A 20,417-nucleotide genomic window follows, 5' to 3' on the forward strand; every position below is an offset into this window, starting at 1 on the left:
CGGTCATGCAGTCTGCTTCTGCTCGCCATGCCGCACCATGCAGTTTGTGTGTGTGTGTTTTTTTTTTACGAGCAGCAGAACAGATGGGAGCTGTCACATTAATAATAGGCGGTCGCCCATTATTATTGAGGATGGTGGGGAGGGTTTGTTGGGGGAAGAGGGCGGAGGAACGTGACAAGAACGATGTTTTATTTCCACGTGAAATGCCGAGTGCGCATTTTACGCACGTAAATTATGCAACCTGGCGGCTCCCAAATTGAAGACAGTCCACGGATGTGCAATGTCAGCGAATGCTTTGATTATGTTTATTGAGCAAATGGTGAAATAAACCAGTAGCATTACAAAGAAATTACAGTGATGTTAGTAGAACTCTTAACGTCGTTACGTAACTTCAAAAAAAGCATAGTTTTCTTTCTCCTGTTGTCATCGCATTACAATGCGGTCTTACTTTCAGCCCTGGTATACATTATACACACTCAATTAAAATTTCCACAAAATAAGAATATGTACGTGAAAAATCTATATTTACATTTAGCACACAAGGACACAACAATGCAACCACGCAAACACAACCTGACTATTACCATTCCGAGAGAACTACTGCCTCAAATTAATTATTGTGTTCAGTTTGTATGCCAAATGCAAACCTCCCACCCTCCCCCCCTCGGTCATGTGGGGAAAAGGACCAATCAGAACCACGCGTGCTTTGTATAAAGGTGCAGCCCTGCAATGGCTTGGGTCATGTCACTGCTGGTGGAAAGGACATCCCCCTAGTAGTGGGAACTTCACGATGTGCGGCCTCCCCTTCTACGCTGGAGGAGGTGTGAGCACCCACACACTTAACCCTACCACACAACATCTGCCGACTCATACTGATGGGTGGTGGACAGAGGCTGGGGGGGGGGGGGATCTAAGAAAATGTCTCTGTCATTACAACTGCCTCGCCGGGAGAGCAAATCGAACCGGCGATCTTTGGGTTGGAAGTTCAGCGTGGTTAGTTGACCCCTCCAACCCCGCGCACATCCGATTAGCATGGTTGGCTTTCGACAGGTGCGAAAGAAGTTCAACATACCTACGTACACACGGTGTGCTCCTAACCATTAGACCAGGGCAGCATTCTTCCACCATGATGTAAAACCAGGTTATTTCTGTAAACGTGCAAGAAATGTCTGAAAACTAAGCGACAGTCCGTGAGCGTAGTGAAGGATGATGAACTATATTTTTTTTCTCAGAGACTACATGCATTAACCGTGGCACGCTTTTACGAGTCCCAATTTGCACAAGCCTGACAGATGACGTAACAACTTTGTGTATTGTAATATATGCATGGACATTAACTGTAAAGTATAAATCAACTGTTAGAGTTGATGTTACATCACTGCTGAGCTCACGTAAACTGGACGGTAAACCGGCCATTCTCTTATGAATAATAATAATAAAACATCTTATCGTTTAATTTTAAAAGTGCGAATAGAAACATTAAATAAAACATTAATAACAAACCGTAATGATCAATAGACTTCAGTGTGATCAATGGACCTTTCAGTTCCAATGGCTTTGCACAAAAAACAACCTTTCCTTGAGTAAAGGAACACCTGGAGGGAGATATACCATTGGCAGCTGAGAAGCATTTTGTGTAAAGCCCATTTGTGAAGTCAATGGTATATAAAAATAAATAAATAGACAATGAAATATAATTTTTATACGGGGGCAGTGTGGGGTGGGTGGATGTACTCTGCTTAAGGTATATATTACGTGTTTACTTGTTTGCTATATATGTGTCATTTAACACCATGGGCACCTTTGCAAACGAGATATTCCATCTCAAGGGGTCATCCAGGTGAAACGTTTTAATAAAAAAGTATAACGGATCCGACACCATAATGTACAACCACTTCTGAGCCATTTTTTGAAGACTACATTTCTTTGTCTGTGTACATAGTCCCCATATGTCATATGTAACGTTAGGGTTGTTTGACCATACTTCACCACGCCGGTCAGCTCGGCTTGGTGCAGTAGGCGAGGAGAGACGTTGTGAGGATTGCACAATACCATGGATTTTTCTGTACTGCCGTCTGCTAACAACAGCCCACACCATATTTTTGTATTGTGTGGTGGTCACCCATCCAAGCACTATCCAGGCTCAAACCTGCTTATACTTCTGAGATAAGATGTGATTGGGCACATGCGCTGCGGGATTTGGTCCGAGGCTGATTGAATGTGTTCAGAAATGCAGTTCAGATTGTCGCCGGTTAGTTCAAGAGAACAACTTTAACGTCACCTGACTGGTCTCTAACAATGAAATCACACCGATCGTGACAAACGTTCTCATTTTGGTTTGTGCCTGTACATTCTTGAACGACATCTCACGAATATGACCGAAAGAGAATAAGGCCTTCCAATGCGCACGCTTTCCCGATATTGGCTGAGAAACAAAGGGTCGCGCGGTGTTCCAGAAATAAAAAAACACAAGCAGCAATTTACATGGATCGATGCGATTAGTCCATTCCCAACATTTCTAAATGCGAACGCCACCACTGTCAATCCTCAAAACATGTGTTTGCGGACCCACCGTGCACCAACAACAAAATGACTCCCAAACACCGTATCGGCTACGGTTCCGGGTAACACATCCCATGGACTTGGAGATCTTCAGTCGTCCGCAGACCACAGGCTGGCAGCCACTGGTCGATTCCACGATGGCAGCTTTTGCTTGCACTTTACACACAAAGGTTGTGTGGAGTGCAAGCATTTTCAAGAAGTTTAGCTTTTTTTCCCCTAAAATGTATGCATGCGGACGATGTTCATCACCATGTAGAGTTGGTATAGTTTCTCATGAGCGCATCGATTTACTGCATGTGCTCCTGAGCACATGGGTTTTTTTTCTTTAAAGTGTTTAGGAATAACGGACTGAACTTGTAATTGCTTTAGTAGGACCATTACATTTACAGAACTCCTATTAGCCACGATTATATTGTCCGCAACTCCTATTATTCACGGGACTATAGGGTCCACGGAAACTCATATAATTCATGAAGTAAATTCGCAGATGACTCCGCGGATAATAGGATCCGCAACTTTCGTCAACCACGTCTGATCACGGATAAGAGGAGTTCTTTAACCACCACTTTGGAGCCTCCACTTATGTATGTATGGCTTGGTGTACAAATGTGCCACTGCGACCCCTAATGTACTACAAAGGAAGACATTCAATTGTAGTCTTGCTGTGACATTCGATAACGAACTAGGTAACATAAAAAAAGAGCCATCAAAACAGACACCTTTTAGTTAAGCATATAATAAACGCACATCCAAGACTTAACAAGAAAAAAACGAGGACTCAATAACATTACCATCAACGGCCGTGCTTCGTTTAAGACGCAGACTTCTGCGACTAATGTTCGATTCATCATAGATTTGTAGGTCAGATCGCGTGAGTGTGACACACTTTGGCCCAAAAACCAATTGTGAATCACAGCTTGATATTTCATTGTTGCAAGTCTTATTTGAAGATAGTTGTGAAGAGCAGTATTGTAATACAAAGTTTTGAGTGTGCGAGCACTTCTAAAAAAATAAGTATAAGGATGTCATACATGTGGTGATATGAATTTGTTTTTTTTACCATTAATTACCAATTTAACCATTATCAATATCAATGGGCTAGAAAATATCTATCTGCATGCATGTGAGGCATCTATAACTGGTTGAAGATATCATCTCCAGGGTACGGCATTATATAAGATGATGTTAAACAGTCTTTAGCACTTGTGGAGTTCATCTTCTTGGTTCTTTCGGTAAAGTCACGTAGAAGGGAAGTAATAAAATAATAAAAATAAAACATAATAAAACAATTATTACTTCCCTTCTACGTGACTTTACCGAAAGAACCAAGAAGATGAATCACTTGTGGAGTGTTTTTCCATAAAGCTTTTAAAAACAATTCATATTAAACTGTACAATAAAATCACTCGTAACATATGACAGGAACATGCGATGCCCCAAACACACATGTTTCACTTACTTTCATAAATAAGTACATTCTATTCTACTTTTGCGTGTGGAAATATGTTCAAGAGCTTAATGCCAACGTCGAGGTTTGCTGGCCACGAGAGAGCTTCAGAAGAAAGTTGGCGTAGTTTTTGCAAGTTCCTCCATTTAGTAAGTAATTAAGCAAATTACACGTACGTTTAAATTGTTGAAGCCGATAAGGCGATTGTACGGTGTGGGTTATTGAAGGTCTTGCCTTTTGTCTGGTAGAGGAATCTTCATTCTAAACCTGGAATGAGTTCATTACTGTTACCTAATCGGATTTGCTGTGCATCCCTAAAGAATGCAAGGTCATACCTGGAATCTGTATGGACATTAATTTGCCGTACCTAGATAGATACAAAGTGGTTTTTGCCAACTACGACATTACAACCAAATAATTAGATGTACAAAATCAATGATGTCACATGAACATTTAAAATGTATTTATTTATTAGTGCTAGAACTAATAATGCGGTCATTCCGAATAAACCTGTGCATGCCACATTACACAACCTCAGATTCACCTTATGACCATTGAAGTACTTGTGTAAAAAGATGCATTAAAACTCATCTTGTAAGCACGATATATATCTATATAATTTATATGTGTAGGAGGTATAACATATGTACAGGTGATTCATGTTAAAGCTTATATTAAAAGAGAACGTTTGAAAGTCATTTTTCAGAAAATACTGTTTGCGATCTTTAAGGTCTGCTTCGATTCCCACAGCTACAGCCGGTGCTAAGCAAGAGACAACACAGACCATCATCTTCTTGGTTCTTTCGGTAAAGTCACGTAGAATGGAAATAATAAAATAATAAAATAATTCTCAGCGACGTTTCGGCCACAACGCAAGCAGCCGAAACGTCATGAGAATTATTTTATTATGTTTTATTTTTATTATTTTATTATTTCCATTCTACGTGACTTTACCGAAAGAACCAAGAAGATGAATCCCTGCAGTCACGAAAGCTTTAATTCGAAATACAGACCATCATCTTCAGCAACGGGCATTAGCAGGAGGGGGGTACCAAAAGTAACTCTGCTGAACCCTCCGAGCCGCTGACATAGAAAGGGGTGCAAGTTTGCCTTTACTGTCCACGGCTTGCGAGAAGCACTCGTCCCAGATGGGACACTAGCGCTGGGCGCGGTTGCCACCACTTGCATGTTATGGGAAGCAAAAGAATGTCTCACAATACCGGACGATGTGAGAACTACAATACGACGTGTAAATGCATTGTCTTCGGTGGTGTAGCAGTAGTAGTATTGTTATTATAATTCCTACACAACTTACAAAAAAGCTGGGACTTTTCATATTCCGGGAAGACTTCCCTAAGACGGTGCACCTCAAAATAGAGGACGATGCTGGGAATACCAGGACTGGTGTCAATCCCAAGTGCTTTGGTGGCTGTGCGGCAGAGGAGGGGGAGGGGGGGCGGTGTTGGGGTTTAGCCTCTGGACAGGGCCCTGGCCTCACTTCCTGCGGCACACCTCGGCGTAAGCGAGCTCGATCTCGCGGTCCGCCGGGCAGGTGCGCATGAACTCGTCCTGGGCGTACGCGTTCTTCAGGTAGCGCCAGATGCCCGTCAGCTGCTCCGGAAAGTCAAAGCCTCTGTAGCGCTTGCACACCACCTGTGAAGAGAGGCGTGCGGAATTGTTGGGTGTGAAGGAAATTGGACAATACCCGCTCGTTGCACTTGCCCAGTCGTTAACTGAACGGTTGCATGAGACTTGGTGCCTTCTGGCAGTTTTTTGGTTTGTTGCTGAAAGAAAAGATTAACTGTTCAAGAAAATGGGAGTCTTGTCATTCTGGTTATCTTGATCGTAAAGGTGCAGCCCTGCAATTACTTGCTAACGCCACTCCTGGTGGAAGGGCCTCCACTCGAGGGAGCTCTGGAGAGCTACCCCCTCCTCTCGAGAATATTTGTCCTCTTTTATGCCGGAGGAGGTGGGAGCACCCACATTTTACCCCATCACACGTGACGTTTATACTGCTGGGTGGACAGAGGTGCGAGTTTTAAGAAACTCGCTCATCGTTTCAACTGCTGCGCCAGGAGACTTAACCGGTGACCTCTAGATTACCTGTTCAGTGTGCTAACCATGACACCAAGGCTTCATTCATAATATAGTCAAGCAACCATTTCTGTTCGGTTATACATTGTTTTATATTCTTACATCACGTTAAGTAAAATTTTACAGGTTTTTTACATATCGACTGCATTTGGGAATATATTCTAGTATATTTCAGAAGCTGCTATAATACAGTTTATTGCGTTTAGCAAAAGCACTTAGGACTGGTCACCAAATATTGGTGTGAATTACTGAGTGCATTATTGATAGGTCTGGGTGAGTGGTGAAGTCAGGGAATCCATGAAATGTAGATTCTCTAAACCAAATATAACCAGAACCTTGTATACTTATATATTATTTTCAATGTTACCACAAAACATTTTATGAATTGCATCCGAAGGCCCTCCCATTTTCTAAAATAGGAAACCACGAATATTATTCAATAGTAATCTGTAATGGGATATTCTCCTGCATTCTATCTCAGTTCACATCACACTCCACGGGAGACAAATTAGTTGCTTCAGTAATAATAGGATTGTACATTTGTAGTGACATATATTGGGTCACTACGGCGTTTAGCGCCAGCTACTGAGAGAAGAGTGCAACTGTGCGTGTTAGAGCCTCTCTCTGGCACCAGAGGACGTATGGCATGGAAGGGGGCCCTAGGGGGCATGGTTCTGGTGACAGTCAGAGAGGGCATTTGAGGACGTGACAGTCTAGGTGAGCCCGAGAGGGCACGTGACCAGGACAGGATAATGAGGGGGGCCAAAAGGTGGCGAGAGGGACACGTGATGTTTCGCCCAGAACCTTCTAGTAGGATCTAGAAGGCGGCGTGGCCGAGGGCGGAGCCAGGCCATGCTCAGGGGCATAAAAGGGAGGTCCTAAGAGCAATCGGGGCTGTCTGTTGGAATGGAACCCATCGATGCTACGTCTTTTCGATCCTCGGTCCCCGGTTATGTAGCTACCCTGTTGTGGTCTAGTTAACGAGTGTACGTTTATGTAGTCACCCTGTTGGGGTGTGAGAATAAACATGTTGCCTCCAAGTTCAAGTGTGTGCCTCCGTGGAACCCACTACACATTTGAAAGTGTTTAGCACGCGACCTAAAGCAATGTCTAACTCAATGCTGAACCTGTGCTCTGAATTAACCATCCTCCTGGCCATAATTGTTGGCAGGGACAATCCAAACAATGTGGAGTTTGGATGTTTCTATTTATAAGCACTCAATTGTACTTATGCAAAACTTTCAGCTTCCTATCAGTTCTCGAACGTCATTCTAATTGACGTTTAGCCAGTCAATCACGGTTGTCTAGATATACAAGACGTGTAAATCAATCGTGAAAATTATTTTGTATATTAGTGTGTGGTATTCATTTAGCTTTTCTTGAGTTCTCACTGTTACAAACTCGGTGGTGCTGTGCTAGGCCATGCATTGTGTTGGGAAAGAGCTCAGAGCTGGAGTCTAGCCAAATTCATTGGTGATGGGAATGAGACCAGCAACGCATTACAATTGAGAACCCTGTTTTATTCACAGGTGGTTACCTGGATACAAACTCAGGATCTCAGCAGTTCCGGCTCAGTGCTCTGACATCCGAGATGCCAAGCTACCTCCACAAATGACTATGGGTTGAGTTTTACCTGACTCAATCAGAGGTCCCTGGCTCCGGTGTGACTTTAGTCAGCATCTGTATTTTATTATGTTTTATTTTTATTATTTTATTATTTCCCTTCCACGTGATTTTACCGAAAGAACCAAGAAGATGAAGACAGCATCTGTTTCATCTTCTTGGTTCTTTCGGTAAAGTCACGTAGAAGGGAAGTAATAAAATAATTAAAAAAATAAAACATAGCCTTCGTCTACTTGACTTGTCAGGTAGACGTTATTTAGTCATTCTATTTATCTAGTCGACTAAAGCCGTCAAGAATGTAGTTCACCTTCAGTTATTTAAAGGTTGGTGTGGGAGCCACGAAATTTTCCCTCTCCCAACCACATCGAGCAGGTTGTCAAATCAATGAACTTAGTACATCTATTTGATATTCATTTACAAATTAAAAAAAACATTTGATCTTCCTCATTGCACCGGAGTTTCTCATATAGTTGATAAATGATCTTCGTCTGCACCTTCATTCAGCCTCGTAATTGTTTGTCTCATCACAGCAAAGTAAGGCTTTGGCCTATGGTGGGCAACCATCTACAAAGGGTGGTCCAGATGTCTTGTGACACGCAATTAATTGTCTCCTAACATTTTTATTTATTACACGTTTTTTATTCATTCACTCTGTCTGTTGTTGTTGTTGTCGTATCCTCAAATCTTGTAACTCAATTTTTACCCACTTCCCAATGTGGTATCGACTGTAATCTTGGTAAACTTATGTCATACTGATGACAATACTATATTCTATCATAAAAAATAAAAAAAAACATATATTTTAAAACATTATTTTTTATATGTTATGTTTCGGCTTGGGTCTAATTGTCCACGCTCAACTGACATTGGCTGTAAATCACTACGGTCCCTTACGCTATGTCAAACTTTCGGGGCCCCTTCCTGGAGTCATGGAGTTCTGCCATTACTCGTACGGTACATTTCATTAAAGCGTGTTTTAAAAAAGTATTTTAAAATATTACTTATTTTAAATTGCTTCCATTGCATGACACACCCATTGGTATGCATGCAAAAATATGAAGTTTTAGAGAATTAAATAGGGGGGATCACAAGACATCTGGACCACGCTGTACAATAGCCGTCATTCTTGATGCTTATCATCCACTCAATAGTCAACGTCGGCTCAAATAAATATATATAATAATTATCGGTGAACATTTCCGTCGCTGGTTTCGTTAGCAAAGCGAACATCGCCCGGGCGGCTCACCTTGACAATGTGGAGTTTGGGCAGGAGGTCACAGTCGGCGAGCGTCAGCTGGTTCCCGTCCAGGAACTTTCGCTCGGTCACGTCGCTGCTGTTTTCCTCGTACGGCAGCGGCTCCTTCAAGTAATCGTCGAGCCGCTTCATTCGCCTTCAGGAGGTTCTTCATCAGGTCTGCGCAGAAAGCGTTTCCGTATCGGGGGGACATTCGTGTTATGTTGTCGTGCGGTATCAATAATTCAGCGATGAATGCGCCAACAACAACAAAAAACACATTCTGTTGTCTCGAGTGAGTAAGACAAGTGTCGACTGTTATATAAGAATAAAAAATAAACTCCATTAATGTTTAAGAAGTGAAACTGAGCCCTGGGCACTCACAGTTGTCAGAGCCGTTGTCCGTGGCGCTGGAGTTTTTGATGTATGCCGAGAACCTGGAGAACACATCAGCCCCTGCCTTGTAGGACGACTGATATTTGACGCCCAGGCTTGGGTACCTGTAGAGTGAACGACGCATTGCATTAGATTGGTGTGAATGCAAAAAGCAAGACATTCGAATTCCGTGGCCTAATAAAGGCTTTCATTCGAGGCATGAAGATCCTTTGATGTAATGATTAATATCAATTCTCAAGGCTCACAATATACCGCATCGAATCACACTTGAGTAATCGGCATTTTTCAATGTATGATATTACACGTGGATGATATGCGAATCTCTTACATTTAGGCAAATGGAGATAACTAAATTGTAAAAATGAGACCAACGAGAAACAATAAAAATATGATGGTAAAAAAGAGATGCAAAAAAGTGTCTGTTCTCGCATGGAGTTGTTGCACCTTAATCTGAACATTGCATTGAACTGCCGAGTAGGGAACCATTACACCCCTGGTTTTCATTACGAATATATCTTACCTTTGAATAATTTAGCCATTTGAAAAAAAACAAATGCAACACAATATTTTTTTAAAAATACCCTTGGGTCTTGTGCTAAAACAACACAACTACTTTATATCATGCAAGGAATACACATTGCACCATGGGAATTGCTACCATATTGTAAGTCCCTTTTATAAATGTTTGATGCCACGTGTAATGCGTTTTTCCAGCCATTTGTGTCCCTTGCGTGCCATAAAAATGACGCACAAATGCGCCATTTGGCGGCTTGTTTAATAAATAATCAAAAGCTTTCGCGAGATGTGATTAATGGATGAGCACATTTCATATGGTGTACAGTGTTGCATTTTCAATTACAAGATGCCAAGGGCAGCATTTTAACCCTTCGAGGCAGTAATCCCGACGAGGACACTGAGCGGCTGATTCAGGACCTTGTGAACAATTTCATTTTCACTCTACGGAGCTTTGAGTCAAGACGGATTATCTGTGTCATCTCCACGGGGCATTACAACCGCGAAGTATCGTACGCCGCCAACACGTTTGCCCGGTTTATTCTTTTTTTCATAGATGCTCTCCTCTAAACTAGAAGCTGTTTGTTTTTGATGTTTTTTGTTGCTGTTGTCGTGCTGATAAGTAAAACAAAAAGTTGTATGATATAGAATTCTACATTCATTGTTAAAACTAATGGCATCACAAAAACACTGTCGTTTTGTTTGGTTTTGCCATGGCAGTAGTTTTGCTAAATGAGTATACAGTGCTTCATGTAATTGCCAATCATAATATATTAATCACGTACAAATGCCACATTACTGCTGCGGTATTCAGAAATATATCTGTTATAACTACATCTTGCATCTGCTGAAAACATTCCCATTTAGAATGTAGCAAATAATATGTGTGATGACAAGTACGCAATCAGCTAAGTGACCAATTTGGAGCAAGCACGTGCAGCATTTGGTCTGACGGAGCGCGGCCTCTAATGCACATCTGTGGAACATGAATCGTTACATTTCCTCTTATTTGTCCTTTGTTGTCACGAAGCCATTGTGCATGGCTTTGTGACATCGTCAAAAGCTGGTCCATCTAATGCCTATTGTGTGGACTGCTGCATCATCTGCTAGACTGGGTGGGTAGGGGGGGCATTATAAAGGATAATGCAGAGGATACTGTCCCCGGCTTTTAAAACCCATGGCTATCAAAGTATTGCCTTAAAGGTAAAATGTAGATAATGTAAATGACAATCATGAATCCATCCATTGCTAGAATGTACCGCACCATGAGAGGGTCGTTGTGAGAAAGGGTGGGCACTATACTGCCCTTACTGTATTTGTGGCGCAACTTGTTGTGTAATCGTCTTCAATGTTCTTCACAAATACATTTTTGGGGTTTTATAAAATAAAAAAATGTTGTACCCAGCCTAGAAACAGGGGCATATTCTTGAAAACAGCCCAATACTCATTATCCATTATGAAATCCTGGCGTTCCGTTTGTCCGTCAACTGAATTGAAAGAGCCTTTCAGAAGGCCTGCAACAAAAAAGTTATAGAAAGTGGACCCCAAGCCCCTCCCCCCGAGATGCGGGGGTTAAAAGTTTATCCAACAGGTTTACAAAAATTGTCGACCCCCCCAAATTCGTTCTTAATTCCCCGCAAAAAAGACATTTCTTGTAACACAAGAAATGCATGCCTACACACCCTACATACATTAGAGTCAGTAGTACCTTGTACAAATTGGGGTGGGGGGGGGGTGAAGAGGACATCAGTGGGGGCGATGAGCGAGGCGCAATGCGCCCAAATTCTAGTGCATTAAAATTGACCGCACGCATTAAAAACTCCCTTTCGGTAAAGAATACAGGATAATACATTACTGTCCTGTAGCTGCCTATCTTCACTTGAATAAAACATGAGATCAAATAAACAGATAGCAATATGCATTGCATGTTATGCTACACACCAAAACCAAGATCCCCCGTATATCATTTAAAATGTAAATGTTGTGGCTTGGCTCTCCAACACACCGGTGTGCTGTACTAGTGACGAATTAGCACGTTCTGTTTACGTGACGACGCTTACTAGTTGGTTGTGTCGGGTGGTGGCGGGTTTTAACGACACATTTATATATTTACGCGAGCTAACCCAACAAAAACACCTCTTATGGATTTAAAAGGCTGTTGGGGCAAGTGCTGTTAGCGAGCACCTATGCAGGCCGGGACGACACACAATAATGATGTTTGCCACAGAACCACCCCTAGCCGCCCCCCCCCCCCCCCCGTGTTAACGTTGAACCCACTGCCCCACAGACTCACTCACTATGAGGCTGAGTCTACCTAGGGGAAGGCCCAGGAGCAGTTCAAATATTCCCAACTGGACATTGGTCGTAAGTGGGAATTGAACTTGGGGTATTCAGGTCCATAGCGCAGTGCGCTAAGCACTACACTCATACGTGCAGCTCTCAGACATACAATGTGTGCATATATAAGTAGTTTTATCCACCACTTTATTGTAACAAATGCAACTTTGCATGTTTTAATAATGCATTTTTCACTCTTAGTTTGATCTCGATGTTGTTGTAGTGCTTGTTATTTGATCATCTGTGGATATTCAAATTCTCTCCCCTCTTACCTCACTCTAGGCTGCTTCACATGCACTCCTCACCACCGTTCAAGGCCGTTTGTTGAATCCCCGAGTCAGCCTTCACTCTGTGGGACGTTGCTTCTTCTCATCTGGTACCTACAGGTCTGGAACTTCCTCCCGCTGACCATCTGCACTGCTGCTTTTCTGCCCGTGTTTCTAAGTCCAGTCTCAAGACCTTCACTTTCTCCTGTTCCCACGACTCTCTCTTGTCGCACAAAAGTAGAGTAAGTGAAGTTACTTGACCACCGGTTAGCTGTGTTTTAGTTAGTAAGTAAAATGTAACCACATTATAATGTGGCTTTGAAATCTACACAAGATTTCACTTGCCCAACACATAAACAGTGCTTCAACTTTGTCCGTGGCCCAATCACCCCCTAGAATCTTCCCGATCTCATCAGATCTCAGAAGCCAAGCAATTGTTCGTGCACCTTCAGTATTTGTGTGGAATCACCACTGGCGTTTGGCAAGTTTTGTTGGCATGGCATAGTGCTGTGGAGTGGCCAAGGATGGCAGGTGTTGAGTTGCACCCTCCCCCCACTTGTATGGGATTTCTAAGCAGACTTTTGTGGCTTCTTCCTCACGAAATCAAAACACTCATTCGTCGTATTCGACAAACATTCCAATGCAGGAGGACGCTCCTGAAAGGCAGTCTTGAGTCTCACGGAGGCTTTGCCAGATAAACAATTGGCATTATAAAAATAACTGTTTTATTTTTCTGAACTAACCTCATAGCATAAAGCGTAGCTAGTTAGAGGCTACTTTCTAACCCACGTTCCGCTAAAACGAGTCACCCCTGAATTTAAAAACCACTCCCACTTGCTGCTTGTTGACTTCTTGAAATAAAACGAAGTGAAACGTTTGATCCTTGACCTTTATATATTGCACCCCTTTCAGAATCAGAGGTCAAGTAAGTTGAAACATGCAGCACACGTGATGCGAGAGTTCTATTGTGATCACGTCTGTGGCAGTGGCAACAAATATGCACGCATTATTTGTCATAATAATGACGGCAGTTTTAAATTGTGGTTTTACATGACACCACGAGATGTGGTTTTTTGTGTTCCCGTGCTGCCGAGACGTGAAAACTACAAAGTATTGGGCGCACTTGGCGTCAGCTGTGCGACTGTCGAGCATCAGTGTGACTCAAGAACGCTTTGAAGGGCTCTAGTGAGCCACACCCAGAGTGACAGCCTCTGTTACCAGGGCCAACAGCGTCAGTTTAGCCCACGAACCAAGGGTGATTGGTCAGTACCACCTGGCGTGGCAATTGTTGCTCATACCCACCAGCAGCAGTATCCACCCAATGTGGGCAGAGAGTGTGTCAGAAATATACCACCTGCTTTATGGACACACTTCCTATATATTTTCATATTCCATGGATGTTTAATGTAATTTTTTTTTAAATTTCCCCTAAACATTATGTTCTATATATTAAATTACAAATCTGTGCTGCAATACCGTTAAAAAGACTAGACGCTATTTTTATTTTACCAAGTAAGGGTCTTTTTAAGTAGCAACCTGGCCAAAAATGATAGCTTTAATTAAGTGGCTTATCGTGGACATTTATAGCAGCCGAATACTCTTCTGAAACAACATATTTCCCACGAAAAGCTACCACAGTGGCGTTGCAATCGAACAAACACGTGATCGAGAGATAGCATTTTTCCAGAAAATAATCGTTAGCATGTGCCACCGTTGGTGGTACCAATAGTCCCTATTTTGGGCAAATGGTTTTGAAGCGCCAATGTGACAAGTGCGCGTGTGGCGGGGTCGGTTGTGCAACCGCACACGCTTGGACACTATCTCAGAGCTGCGGCGAGGGCCTGCCCCGTGCCGGCGAGCCATCTGCCTATCTTCACCCTAAGCGCCAACTTCTCCTGTAGCTCTTGCTCATGAATGGGTAAAGGTGCAGCCCTGAAATTGCTCGCTCACGGCACTGCTGGCCAAAGGGCCTTCACTAGAGGGAGTTCTGGAGCACCCCTTTTATTTTGGCTCCTGATCTGTACTAAGCGCAAGACTACTGTTTCAACACGCGGTAGGCTTTCGTGACCAATATTATTCGATAGAGGTTTTTTTGGGGGGTTAGATCACGTCAATATAAATGTCTCGTTAAAGCCACCACCCGACACAGCAAATTCGTAAGGTTTGTCACGTAAACAGAACATGCCAATTAGTTACGAGTTCGGCACACTAGTGTGTTAGAGTGTGACAGAACTACTGCTCACAGGGATTATATATGATGGAAACTAAGAGATGCCAGTGGTGTGGTTAATACGATTTCTATTTTTAGCCTTGTTTTTTACAGTTTCACAGGCCCATTAACTTAACTTTGCTGTATAAATTTGAATATGAATTGCACACGTAGTAAATAATTGTTATCACCATAATTTGCATACAAATGTCAAAGGCAAAATTAATTAACCGAAAGTGACTTTACCGAAAGACCCAAAGAGTATAATAAACCTATTTTTAATTAAAGAATCAATTCATCATTAAGTACCAAGTGGTTCATTAATGTAAAGTTTGCGGCATGCCCACTGACACTAACTGAAGTGTTGATACTACCAAAGTGTAATCAGCTGTTGTTCAGCACTGCATATAATGTTCATTTCCCGTAAATATCAAGAGGCGTTTTAGTCATTAGTCATCCATTCACATTTTTTCACGAGGAAATAATAGTAATTTTCAAACCTTCTACTAATCCACTGCTGGATAAAGGGCTCCCTCCACATGCCGTATTAGTAATGGGGTTATATGATCATACTTCCCTCGGCTGACCAGTGCGGATTGGTCAAGTGGGATGTCCAAACCGCTTTAGACATCACTCGCCACTGATGTTAGCCGTGGCTGCGAATCAAAAACTCGGGCACGCTGGGTTCATAATGTAGCACGCGGATTGCTGCGCCAACAAGAAAATGACAAAACTACGAAACTTGAATATCTGTACGTACAGTATATGAATCTCTGTATGTATTTGAGGCTCTGTGATGGGAGTTAATTGTCAGGCCAATGTCCCCACACCGGTTGTACTGGATTCCAATGAAGTGAACGTCGACATCAAAAGTGCTGCCCAAGGTAATTGGCCAATCGGTAGACGTCTTAGCCACCTGGCAATGTTCCGAGTCCACAAGGTTTGATCCTCAGCTTATCCACCACAATAGGACACTTATGTAAAGTATTATTACAATATATATTTTTTTACATGATTCAGCATTTCTTATTATTATAGCTACAACTTTTTAGTCACCAAATAACTTGTGATATTACATATTATTAGGAAATAGTGTTGCTTCTTGATTATGATTTGTTATGATTTAGGAATACTGTTATTGTTTTCCTACTTACATGGCCCATTATGGTGACATGTTAACTACCTTGCCTGGTATACAGGAGGTCGTGGGTTCGTTCCCAGACCCTGATGCCTGCTGTATATTTGGATTTTTCACTGGGTCCTCCGGTTTTCCCCTCCACATTTCTAAATAATGCGATAAGCCACTTCATTGAGCTTTCATTTTTGTCTGGGTCGCTACTGAAAAAGAGCTGTATAGCTCGATGGACTTTCATTGGTAATATAAAAAGAGTCAATCGTAGTAAGACACTCTGTAGCCTATGGGATGGGCAGGGGATAGGCAGGGGCTGGGCAAGGCAAGGCCACATTGTTTCCCTCTTAGTTTATTTCAGCATTGATTTACGTCAGAGAAGGCCGATGATAGCTGGTTACTCACAGGGTTCAGAATAGCCACGTTTTCAAATGTCGGAGTCGCCTTAGTGATGGAAGGGTGTGGTGGCGTTTGGATTAAGTATGTGGCATATTGTGTCTAAATTTGGAACGTACCGGACACATCCAATAAAAAGTCACTGGCCTCTTTGTGTATGTATGTGTGAGTCGATATGTGTGTGTGAGTCGATGTGTGTGTGAGTCGATATGTGTGTGAGTCGATATGTGTGTGTAACTCTATGTGTGTGTGTCAGTCGATTTGTGTGTGTAACTACATGTGTGTGTGTCAGTCGATTTGTGTGTGTAACTACATGTGTGTGTGTCAGGTGTGTGTAACTCTATGTGTGTGTGTGTGTCAGTCGATTTGTGTGTGTAACTACATGTGTGTGTCTGCCTTTTTCGCCCGGGTATTCACCGCTATCGAGTAATAAAGTACAAGTTGGTAGTTTTTTCTAAACGATCCCTGGCTGTGATGGAGGGAAATAGATGAGGAGAGAATAGCAAAGGAAGGGGGGAAATAAGCCATAGAAGCTGATAGAAGGTTACATTTCGATTTGAAGCTTTCGTGACTGCAGGGATTCATCTTCTTGGTTCTTTCGGTAAAGTCACGTAGAATGGAAATAAAAAAAAATAAAACATAATATAATAATATACTTATTGTATTATGTTTTATTTTTATTATTTTATTATTTCCATTCTACGTGACTTTACCGAAAGAACCAAGAAGAAAAAGGTTACATCTCATCAACAGTGGTATCCAGACAGCCTCCGCGGCTGAAAAACACATTTTACTTATCAAGTAGGGAAATTTGGCAAAATCAGAGATCCTGTTAGCCTCCACTTAAGTATTATCAGACACCATGATTAATTTCACCGTTCGCTTTGAACATAATTGTGATGTCTTCAACGGGGAGCGGAACGTCAGTTAACATGTCATGAAAATATTTAACAGGCCTTCAGGGAACCAGATGCAATTGCCCCTTGCAAACTGCGCAGTTTTTTTTGGTTGGGGTACTTTTTCAATGACAGGGCACGCTTTTTTGAGTCCATTTTCTCCTCCTTGCATAGCCTACAACAACCAGGGCTATAATTGTCCCCGTAATAGAAGGGAGGTGGGGGCAAAACTCACGTGAAATAACAAGCCTGTCTGAGACTTAAAAGGAGCCTTCTGCCGTAACATCCCTCTTTCCCTGGATGCAATTAAGATACTGAGCTCGGGGGCTTATTTCACGACAATTTAACCATCACTGCCCTCCGCTCCTGTTTGATCGTGAAGTTCATCCTCTGTCTGGTTTATTATCCTTGCACGTGAGCGCGTCGTTGATGGCCTTTGCCCAAATGTGTACAACGACTACGACAGAAAGCAGTTGAGGTGGGGTGCGCGTGATGGAGAGATGCACGAACGTACGACGCACGTACGTTCGTGTACATGCTGTGCGCTGAACTTCTTTGCTGCCTAAATTTCGATTTTAAAGCTTTCGTGACTGCAGGGATTCATCTTCTTGGTTCTTTCGGTAAAGTCACGTAGAAGGGAAGTAATAAAATAATAAAAATAAAACATAATAAAATAATATAAAATAATATAATAAAATAATATATCTTCTTGGTTCATTCGGTAAAGTCACGTAGAAGGGAAGTAATAAAATAATAAAAATAAAACATAATAAAACAATAAGAACCAAGAAGATGAATCCCTGCAGTCACGAAAGCTTTAAATCGAAATAAAATAATATAATAAAATAAATTAATTTTTTCTTTTTATATTTTATTACTTCCCTTCTACGTGACTTTACCGAAAGAACCAAGAAGATTCTTTGGTGCCGTAACGTGGCCAACCTGAGTGAAACACCGGTGACCCGCGATGTCCCCCCGCGGGTCGGCGCTTTGCGAGCTCGGCAGCCCCGTTTGCACTGAAATCCGAGATACGTGGCCATTCCAGTGTGTGTGTGCGCGCAGTCCGTGTGTTTGAATTACAATTTGTTTAGACATTGGAGCAGCCTGTACAATATCAACATGAATTGTTTCCATTCAGCCGCTCCGCATTGGGTTACTTCTGTCCGTAGGCGAAGTTTGACTTCTGTATTTGGAGGATGATCGGTGCAAGGGTTCGCTTTGTCGCTCGCATAAGGCATCGCGGTTGCATATAATTGAGTTATTTTTTGAAATCTTATTTGTAAACTACTGAATTTTTTTTATGAAGGTGTCCACCACCGACACAGTCAATTAGTAAAGGTTTGTCACGTAAACAAAACGTGGCAATTCGCTACGAGGACAGCACGCGCCGGTTGTGTTGGAGAGTAAAACCCAGAACGTTTACAATTCGAGCCTGACGTTTCGGCAGTAATTACAACGAGCATCATCAGGCGCACACAGCAGCGTGTTAAAGGTGTCCAGTTTGGGCGAGGCGTCCCCCCCTCCCCCTTACCCACCGTGCCCCCCTTACCCCCCTCCCGGGTCCCCCCGCCCATGCTCCCCCCCCCCGCCCCCCGCCCCCCCCGCCCATGCTCCCCCCCGCCCCCCCGCCCCCCCCGCCCATGCCCCCCCCCCGCTCATGCTCTCCCCCGCCCCCCTGCCCATGCCCCTCCCCGCTCACGCGCCCCCCCCACTCACGCTCCCCCCTGCCCATGCTTCTGTCTCAGTCTTTGCTGCGTTTTGTTAAAAGCCGCGGATACATTTGTAACGTCACTTGCCCGGTAGGCAATACTGTGGGACAACACCTCGCCGATGTACATAACACACGATGAGTAATCGCTGCACGTGCTGCTGCACCCCCACCCAACATCGCATTGCTCCCCCGATGTTGTGCCACTCGCACGAGGGGGACGAGCGTGCAAAGCCAGTTTTTTTTTTGCTCAGCCACGCTGCGGTTTCGCAGTGGGTAGGACGCAAATGTTGTTCGCAGTCTATTTTTGTACATGCCGTTTATAACTTAGAAAATATATTTTTTGTAACAAATCAAATACAGTAAAACCTTGGATTGCGAGTAACTTGGTCTGCGAGTGTTTTGCAAGACGAGCACATTTTTTAAATAAATTTAATTTGATAAACGAGCGAGGTCTTGCAATACGAGTAGTACGTGTATATTCTTTGTCTGCCGAGCGTTACGTGATCACAACTGATATACGAGTGCTTTGATATACGAGTGCTTTGGATTACAAACACGTTTCCGCAACGAATTATGCTCGCAATCCAAGATTTTACTGTATACATCTTTTTTTTGCCATGTTTAACTTCTGGTTCACGCTCGTAACGGATAATGTACCATATTAAAATTCTAATGTGATTATCACCTTTATCATACTTTTTACGTATGAAAAATAAAACTAATAATTCTGATGTTTAAAGTCCCTCGAATGTTTACACTGATCGTTGATCGCGCGTTTGCATGCTTTTGCATGATAAACAGTCTTAAAATCTCAAAAGAATGTTAATCCATTCTAAACAGCAGAATTTAGTTAAAATTAATGTAAGTATGTGATGTGGTGAATGCACTATCAACATGCTTTCGTTGCCAAAATTGCCTATTGAGGTATAACCAATGTATCACATATTTGACAGATATAATCGAGGCATTTAATGAGGGTAGTGGTGATACAGTGGTTTGGATTCCCAGCCAAGGCTAACTAACATCAATGGCGAGCGATATCTGAACTCCGCCTGCACACCCCAACATTTCACAACCAGCATTGACCAGTGTGGTGAAGTATGGTCAAAACGACTCCCAGGAGGCGTTCATCCAGCATTGGATGAACAAGGGCTTCCATAGTACGTTTCATTATCATCTTATACTATTAACAAAAATTATATCCATGCCTCGAGTTTTCCGCAGAGGTCGCAAACGGGTTTTGATTCCTTACCCGTACCCGGCCGCACCAGGGTCGCAAACAGGTACCCGTACCCGGCCGGGTACGGGTAGGGTACGGGTATCGGGTACCTGATTGCGACCTCTGGGATGAAGCCATGTTGCAGGCGCGGGTGGGTTGATTCTAGGAACTTGAATTGTGAGAAGAGACAAGACGTTGGGAAATGAGTGACAAACAGTTACTCACCAGTGACTCACGGTCTAGCCGTACCCGTACCCGGCCGCACCAGGGTCGCAAACGGATACCCTTACCCGGCCGGGTACGGGTAGCCGGGTATCGGGTAGGGTTACGGGTATCGGGTACCCGGTTGCGACCTCTGGTTTCCCGGCTGGTTGACAGGCGGACT

General features: G+C 42.9%; 1 protein-coding gene across 1 annotated transcript in view; it reads right to left on the minus strand.

Annotated features, from left to right (window-relative positions):
- Nucleotides 1–289: 289 nt before the first annotated feature.
- The window catches only part of LOC133341831 (chloride intracellular channel protein 5-like), a 39,433-nt gene continuing 19,305 nt past the window's right edge, over nucleotides 290–20,417 (minus strand). The window contains 4 exon segments of the mRNA XM_061550603.1: nucleotides 290–5,662; nucleotides 8,973–9,113; nucleotides 9,115–9,140; nucleotides 9,345–9,460. Of these exon segments, the coding sequence (XP_061406587.1) occupies nucleotides 5,504–5,662; nucleotides 8,973–9,113; nucleotides 9,115–9,140; nucleotides 9,345–9,460 (442 nt within the window). The 3' untranslated portion in view covers nucleotides 290–5,503.

This window comes from Lethenteron reissneri, chromosome 12 (assembly GCF_015708825.2).
Source record: "Lethenteron reissneri isolate LAM-NWPU_2019-01 chromosome 12, ASM1570882v1, whole genome shotgun sequence".
NCBI lineage: Eukaryota > Metazoa > Chordata > Hyperoartia > Petromyzontiformes > Petromyzontidae > Lethenteron > Lethenteron reissneri.